The 11,993-nt window shown below is 51.9% G+C and overlaps 2 protein-coding genes across 6 annotated transcripts in view; both read right to left on the reverse strand.

Annotated features, from left to right (window-relative positions):
* Positions 1 to 1,919, reverse strand: part of NHEJ1 (non-homologous end joining factor 1) — a 79,018-nt gene extending 77,099 nt beyond the window's left edge. Inside the window, exon 1 of one of the 3 annotated variants that reach the window (XM_047721560.1) lies at positions 1,819 to 1,919. Coding sequence is in view for 2 of the 3 variants with exons in the window: in XM_047721561.1 (XP_047577517.1) it covers positions 769 to 987 (219 nt within the window). In the remaining variant the exon portion in view is untranslated. Of the gene's footprint in view, positions 1 to 768; positions 1,083 to 1,818 lie in introns of those variants that run through there. The other 2 variants (XM_047721561.1, XM_047721558.1) reach the window with 2 other exon arrangements.
* A 1,162-nt stretch (positions 1,920 to 3,081) lies between these two features.
* On the reverse strand, positions 3,082 to 11,259 carry SLC23A3 (solute carrier family 23 member 3). 3 transcript variants are annotated; one of them, XM_047722658.1, is made up of 13 exons: positions 11,110 to 11,259; positions 10,303 to 10,516; positions 10,009 to 10,166; positions 9,743 to 9,840; positions 9,459 to 9,532; positions 8,638 to 8,819; positions 8,195 to 8,318; positions 7,925 to 8,039; positions 6,723 to 6,976; positions 5,838 to 5,943; positions 5,364 to 5,531; positions 3,836 to 3,871; positions 3,082 to 3,741 (listed from the first exon to the last, which is right to left on the reverse strand). In XM_047722658.1, the coding sequence occupies exons 2-13, from the start codon at positions 10,483 to 10,485 to the stop codon at positions 3,452 to 3,454; spliced, it is 1,788 nt and encodes a 595-aa protein (XP_047578614.1). In that variant the 5' UTR covers positions 10,486 to 10,516; positions 11,110 to 11,259; the 3' UTR covers positions 3,082 to 3,451. The 3 variants fall into 3 exon arrangements, with proteins under 3 accessions (XP_047578614.1, XP_047578612.1, XP_047578613.1); XM_047722656.1 differs by having other exon boundaries at positions 3,836 to 3,931; XM_047722657.1 differs by having other exon boundaries at positions 3,836 to 3,931; positions 10,303 to 10,511; positions 11,110 to 11,212.
* Between the last annotated feature and the right edge of the window lie 734 nt (positions 11,260 to 11,993).

Raw genomic sequence — 11,993 nt, forward strand, 5'->3', positions numbered from 1 at the left:
CTAAATATTTATATATACACAGATACGTACATTCCCAAAGACAGGGATTCTTAATCTAGAGTCTACGCATGTGAACACTCTGGAATTATAGGCAAAATCTATGCATACATGCAGATAACCATTTGGGAGGAAGAGATCCCCAAATTTGTCAAATTCTCAAAGGGATCAATGACACACAAATAAAGAGCTAACAAACTCTATGTCCAGAAGCAAACCAAAAAACCCCAAATGCCATTTCAAGAACCTGGATGACTAAAAACATAAAAACAAGGCACACCATTTCCCAGAGATGGAAACAATTAATTAACTTCTGCTTCACTCATCCCCCATACACCCCTAACCCAAGGTACTGCCCTCAATGACATCACACCCTAGAACTTCTGGAAACCAACTCTTCTGGTTCAACTAAAGTTGTAGTCTTAATCTAGTAGATGTTCAGTAACTATGGCTACCGTACAGGAAATTCAATCATTTTTCCTGTTGGCAGGGAGTGATACAACTTCTTCACTACTTCAGTCTATAAATACAAAGTGAAGTGAGGGGAGTGCCTTAGAATATAAAGAAAATAGTGAAATTTCTAGGATTTCATTTGCATGATTAACACGGTTCTGTTCCTCCAGTCATTTCCATCACGGTCTAAGCCCTGGTTCCTCCAACCATAACTTAGCTTTTGATGCATGGTCTTGTAAGAACACTTAATTTGTACAGTCAATAGTTGGGTGAAAAGTAAATATATATTGTGATTTTTATTCGCAGCAGCCTCACAACCTTGCCTTTGGAGGATGGGACATCAGTCCCTTGCCACGTGCTGGTCCCACAGGCAGGGGATCTTGGAATGATTAAGCTCCCCCTCACTAGAGTTCCACGTTGCAAAAGGTCACAAATGCAAGTAAAGAAGTGAAGCCGCCAAGCCCTTCTGTCCTCTGTAGGCGCTCTGCCATACGTCTTGTAAGAGTGCCCCAAATTGGGTTGATTATCCTGGCCCATCGCTTCGGAAAGCCTGGGAGCTCAAAACTCTCAAACTGCATGATTGTTTTTTGTCCTGTTTGGGGCAGAAATTTAAAATGTGCTCAGGATCAGGCCCCATAGGAAGGTCTAAAACATTCAGCACCAGACCTGGTGTCGGCTGCTCCCACAAAGCGCGTCCTGTTGAGTCCAAGACCTCTGTATCTCATTTTTTTCCCCCTTCAAGGCCGCCTTTAACTGTCACGTTAACTACATTCGCCCGTTCGTTATTCTTGAATGAAGCGGGAGAGCGTCGAGGACCAGCAGGAGGTCGCCAGAGAACCCGGGTCTGCACGGAGTCCCGCCCCTCGGCAGAGCTCCTCTCTCGGCGCAGTTCCCCCGTCATCCTGCAGAGGGCAGCAAGGCCCCAGCGACGGACTAGACTGGGCCACGCCCCGGCCCTCTGGTGGGGACCAACCCTCGCTCGCTTTACCGCAGCCCCACCCCAGAAGCCCCGCCTGGCGGCGTAGTTTCCATCCGGCTTCGTTGCGAGGGGCTTCGCCGTCGGCCTTCGACAGCACCGGCCGCACCGAGACGCGGCTCCGGGCCCCTCGAGGGTAACAAAGCGGACCACCAGTCCCTTTGCAGAAGCGAGGAGCCCACCACCAAGCAGCTTCACAAACCCCGCCTCGCCGCCGGAAGGCGGGCTGCGCACGCGCGGCGCACGCGCCCCGCCCACCCCCGGAGGTCTGCCGCGGCTCTCAGGCCGAGCGCGGGTCCCCGCCTGCTCGCCCGCGCGCAGGGCCCCCGGGGTCCCTCACCGCCCGGCGCCGGGCCGAATCCCGGCCCCGGTTCGAAACCCGCTCCACCTACCGTGAGGGGCCGCGAGAGCTCCAGCGCTCCCCGCGGCGGGCTGGCCCGCGCAAACCGAAAGGCCTAGGGTAGAGGCCTTTCGGGACAGAGGGGCGGGGCCCGGGCCCGACGTGGGCGGGGCATCTAGGACCTCCGAGCGGTCGGACCGACCTCTTAGAGCTGGGGGTCCGCCGCGCCCTAGGGGAGCCGGAACAGGGCTGGGCGACCCGCTGCTATAGGACATGAGGTGGTGGTGGGCGCCCCTCGAAGTCACGCTGGCGGAGTAAAAAGAATGCCAGAGGAGGTGCGGGAGAGGGGTGTCTGGATTTGGACTTGGCCGTAAACTAAGATCACTTCCCTCCCCTACCTGTCCAACCGCTTGTTTTGTTTTAAATCTAATGAGGGGCGCCTGCCTAGTTCCGTCGGTTAGGCGGCCGCCTTCAGCTCAGGTCACGATCTGAGGTTCCTGGGATCCAGCCCCGCGGATCCTTGCTCAGCAGGGAGTCTGCTTCTCCCTCTCCCTCTGCCCCTCCCCCCACCATAAATAGATCGATCGACAGATAGATATTTTAAAAATAAATAAAATAAGGAGGTTGAACTTCACTAGATAATCTCTCTGGTCCTCACCAGCGCTCGAACCGTTTCAGAGAGGATCCTTTCTTTTTTTTTTTTTTTTTTTTGACAGAGAGAGAGAGGGGGGTCACAAGTAGGCAGAGAGACAGGGGGAAGCAGGCTCCCTGCCAAGCAGAGAGCCCGATGCGGGGCTCGATCCCAGGACCCCGGGATCACGACCAGAGCCGAAGGCAGAGGCTTTTAACCCACTGAGCCACCCAGATGCCCCAGAGAGGATCCTTCTTAAATGCATAAATCCCATCGTCTGACCTCATCCTTTCTCCTGTCTTCATTTCTCCTTCCTTTTAGCCCCATATTTATGCTCCATCACCACAGAAAAACTTGAAATCCCTCAACTCATTTTCTGCTTTGCACAATTTATGGTTTTGCTCCAACTGGATACCTGAGCTTGAAATACTCTCCCCGCCCACTTTATACGAGCAAAAATCCTCCTCCCGTCAAGGCCTCCCTTGGTGCTGCTTTTTTCAGAAAGCCTGTGTTTGCCTCTATCCACAATCAGAATTAATTTTTTCTTCCTTTTGGCTTCCATAACATTGTTTTAATCTTTATTACAGGCCGCCTTTACCTTAGATTTTAGTTAGTAATTACATAGGTCTTTATAATGATAGGTTCCTTAAGAGGGCAGGGACCCTATGTTATCCGCATCTGTAGTTCCAGAACCTTGCACATGGAAGGCCTTCAATAAATATTTGTTAAGTGAATGCTGGGGTTTGACCATAGAGAGTTCAGATGCAGAATCTCATTCATTCGATCACAGCCCACTAAACCGTGGCCCTTCCCTGGAACGTGGAACAGTTAGGCCTAATTAATTTTTGTTGTTGTTGTCAGGCCTAATTAAGAAAAGGAAAGGCAACACACCTATTGGGAAATGAGACCTTTAGGTGGGCCCATTTCTCATACACACACACACATGCGCAAACACACACCTTCTTCTTAGGAGAAATTAGAACTTGGGAGCTGACTCTCCAGCAAGCTGGGAGATACGGTAAACTAACCGGGGAAGGAGTAGGACTCCCGGTAATCACTGGGACCCAAGTTCTCTGCTAGATTCAGGACACTGCTCCACAAAGCCAGGCAACAAATCAGCTGTCTCTCCTGGCTCAGAGGGCCTTCCTTCCTCATTCCCATGGTCTTCAGGCAGCGGGCAGAGGCAATGGAGGGGCTGGGGGATACAGATACGCAAGTTTTGGGTGGGGAAAGGAAGCTCATACTCTTTGGCAGCCTTCTCTCTGGACTTCTGAGGCAGCTGAGCCTCTTGGGCAGTGAAAGAAGATTGCAGCCCTTGACCTAGGCCTCGCTCAAGCCTTGTGCCTGCAAAAGAAAGGTTTGTCAGGCTATTGCCCTACCCAGGAAGTGAGAACTTCCTGGCTCCTCCCCGCTGTGCTGGGGCCTGGCCTCAACTTACCAGGAATGGTGTTCTCTAAAAGGAAGCCCAAGAATCCTGCCAGGAAGATGGGCTCTGTGAGCACCGAGCGCAGTAACACATCCAAGGGGCTCCAGCCTATAGAGGGTTGGGGCCAGGCAGGAAGGGAACTCTGATCCTGTGCAGGGTCAATGAGTCTTATATTCCTAGACCTAAGTCTAAGTCTTGGGCTAAGGACAGGTTTTTCTGAACTGTTATCCCATCTTCCTTCACCTTTGTCCCCCTATTCTCTATTTCCTCCACCTAGGCCCTTCCCACAAGTTCCCAGTCCATCATCCTGTATTCTGAGTATCCACATGCCCTCCAGATAGATCCAGGCTCTCAAAAGTTTGGTATTAGAAGCCCCAGCCATTGGGATGCTGGGGTGGTTCAGTTGTTTAAGTGGCCGACTCTTAGTTTCAGCTCAAGTCATGATCTCAGGGTCCTGGGATCAAGCCCTCATCAGGCTCCCTGCTCAGTGGGGAGTCTGCTCGAGGAATCTCTCTCTTTCTCTCTCTTCCCCTCTGCCCCTCCCCCCAGTAGTACCCTCTCTCTCTAAAAGAAAAATAGATCTTTAAAATAAATAAATAGATAAAAGCCCCAACCTTACTTTCCGCTTTTTTTTTTTTTAAAGATTTTATTTATTTGAGAGAGAGATTGCACACAAGCAGGCGAGGGGCAGAGGGAGAGGAAGAAACAGACTTGCTGCTGAGCAGGGAGCCCAATGTGGGGCTCGATCCCAGGGTACTGGGACTGTGACTTGAGCCAAAGGCAGACACTTAACCGACTGAGCCACGCAGGAGGCCCTTACTTCCCACTTCTTACCTTCTATGCTCTAGCCTGGTTTTCTGAACCTCAGTACTACTGACATTTTGGACCAGATAATTCTTTGTTTGAGGGGGCCTGTCCTGTGCCTTGTGGGATATTTAGCAGAACCCCTCTAGCCACTAAATACCAATAACAATCCCCTCTTCTGTTTGTAAGAACCAAAAATGTCTCTGGATTTTGCTGAATATTCCCTGTGGGGCAAAATCCTCCTCAGTTGAGTGCCACTGCTATTGGCTAGGCTGCACTAACAAACTGAGGTATTTGCTGCTCCCCGGAAACACCCTAGGACTTCCTACTTCTAAGTCGTTGTTTATGATGGTTCCCCCACCGGAAATGAGCTTTCTCTCACTAAATATGTTCAAGTCAAACCAGCTCAATGTTACTTTCTCCATAAAATTTAAGTTGGATCATCTCAAACAGAAACTCTCTCTTGCTGCCGAGCAACCCAGCTCCTTATCTGAACCTTTCCTGTTATGTCTGTACACGTCTTCTTTCTTTCGCTGGACTGGAACATCTGGAGGCACCTTGTATCCTAAGGGGGTCGTCTGGTGCTCAATCAATATTTGTTAAACGAATTGATGAACTATTTATGCCAAAGCCCAGAAAAGGGTGTGGGACCTGGAGTCTGGAGAGTTCTAAGCCTCCAGTTCTTGCTTTCCCAACCCCGTCCAACTCCCCTTCCCATCCGTCTCCTTTCTCCCACCTGTGCTCAGTAGGACTGGGGCCTCTCGAAGCCATCTTGGCAGCAGCAGGGCCATGAAGATGGAAAAGCCAACAATGAAGACATTCCGCCCAGAGTCAATGTCAGCCAGGTGGAAGCTGGAGAATCCAGCAGACAGAACCACGGCCTGGGTCACCCCAAGGACCCCACCTGTCTCGTAGGGAAGTAGTTAAGGGGGTTGGGAAGGGCTGGAATAGCAGAGAGGATTGCAGGGTGGGACAGGTGGTGATGGAGATGGATGACCAAAAGGCTCATTTTCCAATGATGCCAGAAGCCCGGTCAAGAGGTCAAGATGTTGGGTGGGGGGAAATGAGGGCAGCTGACACACACAGCTATCAATATGTCAAGGGATGCTGTTCGGAAAGAGAGGTGGCCAGCCACACCCAGCCAGTTGGGCTGTCCTGGGGGCGGTGTGAGTGCTGGTTCAATACCAGGCCTGCTGATACATCCACTCACCAAGCACAGGCAGTGGGATGGCGGTGAGGAGCTGGGCCAGTCTCGGGGAGAGCCCAAGCCCCATGCAGAACAGCCCCACCAAGTACACCACTCTCCGAGAGCCAGCCTAGGTGAAGAAGAGATGCCAGAAAACACCACCTCTTCCTCGACTCTCCAAGGGTTTTGCCCAGCTGGTGCATTCTCATCATTTGGATCCCAACTCAAACATGACCCTCCCAAGAAGCACTCTACCTGAAGGCTTCTCCTTTTCTCAACCACTATCCCACTACTACCCTGCTTTGCTTTCTTTTTCTTTTTAAAATATTTTATTTTTAACTTTTATCTGCTTTGTTTTCTTGATAGGACTTATCACTCTGGAATTATCTTACTTTTTTCCTTTTTTTTTAAGATTTTATGTATTTATTTGTCAGAAAGAGAGAGAGAGAGTACAAGCAGGGGGAGCAGCAGGCAGAGAGAGAAGCAGACTCTTCGCTGAACAGGGAGCCTGATGCTGGACTCAGTCCCAGGACCCTGGGACCAAGACCTGAGCTGAAGACAGATGCTTAACCAAGATAGGGAGCCACCCAGGCATCCCTATATTACTCTGTTCCTTAAATTATCTGCCTCTCCCCCTCTGAAGTACCCAAGAGATCAGGGACTTTATATGACTTGATCTCGCCAGACTCCCAGCCTGGGTACAGTGCCTGAGGCATAGAAGGAATTTGGTGGTGACTTAGTGTCTTCCTCCCACTCCTAGCCCCTTACCACTTCTAGGCACCTCCCTAAATGAGATCATTGATATGGAGTTCCTGACAGAACGCTGGACACAGATGGCAACCAGTCAGTGTGAGTTTCCTCCCCTCGCCCACACCTCCAGCTCCCCCACCCCCACCCCCACCCACATACCTGGATAAGACTCACTGTGCCCACGTTGGGGAAGCTGGAGGCCGTGCCCATAGGGCTCCCCAACAGCCCAGCCAGCACGCTGCCCAGACCCTCCAGGCTCAGCCCACGACTGCAGGCATGTGGAGGTGGGGATGGCAACTGCAGCAGTCGGCCACACAGGGCATAGCAGCCCAGGGAGCTGGCAGAGGCTGCCAAAGCCATGGAGATGCCCGCAGCCAGAGCCCTGGGTGTCAGCAAGGGCCAGTCCCACTCAGCTGGGGAGGGAGAGAGAGCCACCTTGGGGCCAGACTCAAGTCTGGAGCATCCCCCTGCCTCCAAAGCTCTGTGCCTCAAGAATCCTTGAGAGCCCATTGTTTTTTAAGATAATGTCTTGGGACAAAACCAACAACCTCAGGATAAAGACTCATCCCTTTGCCACGGTCTACAAAGCTTCATCGCTCACGGCAATCTGCTTCACTTCCTTCACTCCAGATACGCTGGCCTTGTTTCAGGCCCTTGAACTTGCTGTGTGGCTGGCTACCACAGGGCCTTTGCATTCTCCCTACCTAGAATGCTCTTCTCCCTTGCCTTCACCCTGTTGGCTGCTACTCATCTCTCACATCTCAGCTCAAAGATCACTTCCTCAAGAATATTTTTCCTGATCTGTCCGATAAAGTCAGATTCTCCATTATAAGCTGTCATTACACAACCTACCTCCCCACTGTGACACATACCACATGCAATTTCACACTTGCTTTGATGACTAATTAGTATCTGCATTCCCCAGCAGACAGAGCTTCATAAGTATAGCTATTGTGTCTGTTATATTCATCACCATGTTCCCTATCATATGTCCAGCACAAAATCAGCAATCAACAGACATGTATTAAGTTGACAAATGAATGACATTTGTGCACAATGCCTCAAAAGCAATATTTATACATAGGTCACTGGCCCAAATGCCTGTGGAGGGTGGTGGTAACAAATGAATAAATTGGGCAATTGGGTATCAATAGGGAGTGGTAGGCTTATAGATGTCTCTTAACACGCAACAAAACACCTGTGACGAGGGGCCAGCCCTGACCCTCGGACTGGCAACTCCTCTCCACTGCGTGTTTTGAGAAAACACAGGATTTAACTCAAATGAAATTCACTCAATCGTGAGTCCGAAGAAATAGACCCTTTATTCGAGTCAGAGAGTGAAGGACGAAGAGGAAACCTACCTGGGTGAGGCAGCCAGACCCATGGCACCTCAGGGGAGGCAGACAGCTCCGGGGGGATGACGCGCAGACCCAGAAGGGCGGAGATGATCCATACACAGGCCGCTGGCATCAGCACCTGAGCGGCAAGACTGAGACAGGAAAGAGCCCCTCCACCCAGAACCTTCCAAGCCAGCCTTGGAAGGGCAGGCAGAAGCCACAGGTAGCAGGCTTAGTAAGCGTTCTATGCCAGTCCTTCTCTCATCAACTGCCCCTCCCCAGACCACCACATACCGAGAGGAGCCGGAAGACGGGAATGGGAGCTTGAGGGGAAGAGTTTGAAGCTGGCCTCCAGGGGCAGGGAGGTAACTGGCAGGAGGCCAGGTGCTGAGAACAGACCACTACGAGCAGGATAAGCCTAGGAGAGAGAAGGAGCTTCAGGAGCAAGAGGAAGCAAGCATCCTGTTTGGAGGGGGGGGGGGTGGTAATGGAGGTAGGAGTGGTAGAATTCCCTTAAAGGGGTCCCAGAGAAGAGAGGAAGGAGGATACCTTGGTAGGGGGAGGAGGGGTCAGTGGGAGACCAAATGAATCCAGAAAAAGCTCAGGATTCTAAATCCATGAAGGATCGGCCCTGCTCAGACAGCTGCTGAGTTGGGGAGGAGGGTCAGCTGCTCTTCCCACCCCCAGGCCCACACAACCCACTGGTCACCACCCCATGCTTCTCATGAATTACGTACAGCAAGGCCAGGCCCCAGTGAGTAGAGCAGAAGAGGGCCACCTCCCTGTGGGCAGAGAAGCCTGCCACCATCAGGCTGGGGGCCAGCACCAGAGGTCCACAGTGGGGGAACAAGTGGCCAGGACCCCCCAACAGCCCCAGGGTGCCTTGGAGCAGCCCGGATACCACCACAGCCCCAGACACCTGGAGGAGCCAAGAAAAGCACAAAGAGGAAGCATTCTGCTCAGTGGAGTTGACCTCAGCCTGGACTACTACTACTTCTTTTTTTTTTTTAATTTAAATGCAATTAGCCAACATATAGTATATCATTAGTTTTCAATGTCCTGTTCATTGATTCATTAATTGCATATAACACCCATGGCCCATCACATCATGGTCCCTCCTCCTTAATGCCCATCCCCTAGTTACCCCATCCCCCCAATCCCCCACCCATCACCCCTTCTGAAACCCTCAGTTTGTTTCCCAGAGTCAAGAGTCTCTCATGGTTTGTTTCTTCCCATTCAGTTTTCCCTCTATCCCTCTTCCATGGTCTTCCGTGCTATTTCTTGTATTCCACATATGAATGAAACCATATTATCTTTCTCAGCTTGACTTATTTCACTTAGCAGAATCCCCTCGAGTTCCATCCACATCGATGTAAATGGTAGGTATTGGTCCTTTCTGATGTCAACCTGGACTTCTTATTGAATTCCAAATTCCAGATGTGGGTCTCTGCCTCCGCTCCTTCCCCCAGACCATCTCAGGCCCCACCAACTAGAAACTAGAACCTCCTCCATCCTGGCAACACGGCAGCTCTCCTCTTCCCCACCCCCAGGCACTCACCTCTCTGAGAGAAGTGTTCCAGAGCCCCAGGCCATGGCAGCCAGACCCCCCACACAGGCGCAGCACAAGGGAGGCTGGGAAAAGTGGGGGGCATGGAGAGGAGAGTGTAAGTGGGACAGAACCCCAGTATTCCACCATCCTACCTGGGGCTCAGCACAGCTCCAAGACTCCAGAGCCTAGCCGTTCCCATCACTGCCCACTCTCCATCCTGCACCCACCTACACCTGGAGGCTCCAACTGGCAGCCCACCCCACCCTCACCCCTTGCCCTTGCTCTGTGCTCACAGTTTCCAGGTGTCTGGATGGCCAGAGGTAGCTTCTGGCTGGTCAGCACCAGAGCAGGGACAAGGAACTCTAAGGATGGAGCCTGGACAAGAGGAAGCCTGTAGGAACAGCAGCCCTGGCAGGTCTAGAAAAGCATGGCAGCCCAAAGAACTTCTCAGGCCTCTCCTACACTCACACAAGTACACACACACCTACACACACACCTACACACACACACACACACACACACACACCCCGCCCCCTTCTCTCCAGGGAGTTCCCCTCACCTGCTGCCTATCCAGACTTGCAGGGTGGTGGACACACCACAGGAAAAGAGACTGGAGGCCAAGAGCTGGGCAGGGGAGTACGAGAGCTCTCCCGGGGGGAGACTTGGAAGCAGGAACAGGTGGGAGGCCCAGAGCAGAGAAGCCAGGACCAAGATATGCTGCAGGGGGAGGAATGGGAAGGGTGGTCTTCAGAAAAGGGTTAGAAATACCTATTTCCGGAGGGTTTCTCATGCCACTCCTACTCCCCCCAAATGCCTCTTCAGTCAGAACCAGCTCTTGCACTTCTGCGCCTACCTGCAGAGCCAGAAGACAGCTGAGGCCCCAGGGAGGAGGCCCACACTGAGAGGCCCAAGGGTGAGAGGAGGGATTTTGTACATCAGGTGGTGGCGGCGGCGACGGCGGCAGCAGCAGGGGAACCGGGGCATTCTGGGGGCCCGTGGATTGGAGTTGGATGGGGTGGGGGGATAATCGGCTCATGCTGCCCTGCTTGCTTCTTGTCTTGGCTGCCCTGGGCCAGAGTTAAGTAGAGAGTGTAAGAGGTCAGAGTTTGGATGAAGTTAGCTGCCTGGAGTGGGGAGGGGTGAAAGGGTCAGTGAAGCGGAGCAAAGGGATGAGGGATTTGGGGCAGGACAGGTCCTTTCACCTTTGCCCAGCTCTTGTACAAATTCCATCACCCATTAACTGGGGAGCCACGTTCTGGACCCCTCCCCCCCAAGAATCTCCATCTCAATCCAAGCTCTGCAAAGCAGGATAAGGCGGGTTGGGGGGGCGCGGGAAGAAGACTTTTAAAATATTCTGGGGAGGTTTTTCACTGGAGGTTTTTTCCACTGGAAACCCTGAAATTTCCAGTGATTTGGAAAGATCACTGCTACCCCAGTTTTCAACCTTTTCGGGTCCCAGCCCCCAGGGCTGCCTGGGAAGGAAACGCATGGGTAATATCCGTCCACGGTGCATGGCGACAGTGACCACAACTCTAGACCATTTCCACCCCCAACAGGAAGGAGAAATGAAGGTGATTGATGGTAAGTATTTCCTATGTGAAAGGGGGGGGGCCCAGATGAACAAGAAGGCGATGGAATCCACTGCCCTCCCGCTATGTACCATCAACCTGGATGCAGCAGCTATGACGCCAACGGATACCGCTGCTTTCCTGGCCACTGGTGTACCACAAGCTGCGCCACGGCGGGTGACCTGATGTTCCAAAATCATGATCCGGCTCTTGGCAAAGTGCTGCACAAAGCAAAGTCCGGTTTTAATTTACATGTAGGTACATTCCTGGCAAATGGAAGCTTTCTCAAAATGTGCAAAAACAATTTGGTGTTTGTGTTAAAAAGGTCTAGGTTCTTGGGGCGCCTGGGTGGCTCCGTGGGTTAAGAATCTGCCTTCGGGGGGCGCCTGGGTGGCTCAGTGGGTTAAGCCGCTGCCTTCGGCCCAGGTCATGATCTCAGAGTCCTGGGATCGAGCCCCGCATCGGGCTCTCTGCTCTCTCGGGGAGCCTACTTCCTCCTCTCTCTCTCTGCCTGCCTCTCTGCCTGCTTGTGATCTCTCTGTCAAATAAAAAAAAAAAAAAAAGAATCTGCCTTCGGCTCAGGTCATGATCTCAGGGTCCTGGGATCAAGCCCCGCATTGGGCTCTCTGCTCAACAGGGAGCCTGCTTCCCTCTCTCTCTCTGCCTACCTCTCTGCCTACTTGTGATCTTTCTCGCTGTCAAATAAAATCTTAAAAAATAAATAAAATCTTAAAAATAAATAAAATCTTAAAAAAAAAAAAAGGTCTAGGTTCAGATAAACAGGCTTTTCATATACGTGAGGTCCTGGGGCAGGGGGTCGTTCAAAAGTTGTCTTGGGAATTCTTTGTAAGGGAGGGGCCTGAAGCTTCCCAGGCTGCTCAGCTGAATGCAGGTTGCATCTCTTCAGATGTTTACCTCCATCAAAAAAATGCCCCATGTTTCGAGGTAGTTCCCCTAACGGGCAGTACTACCTGTC

The sequence above is a fragment of the Lutra lutra genome, chromosome 3, assembly GCF_902655055.1.
Source record: "Lutra lutra chromosome 3, mLutLut1.2, whole genome shotgun sequence".
NCBI classification, from domain to species: Eukaryota; Metazoa; Chordata; class Mammalia; order Carnivora; family Mustelidae; genus Lutra; species Lutra lutra.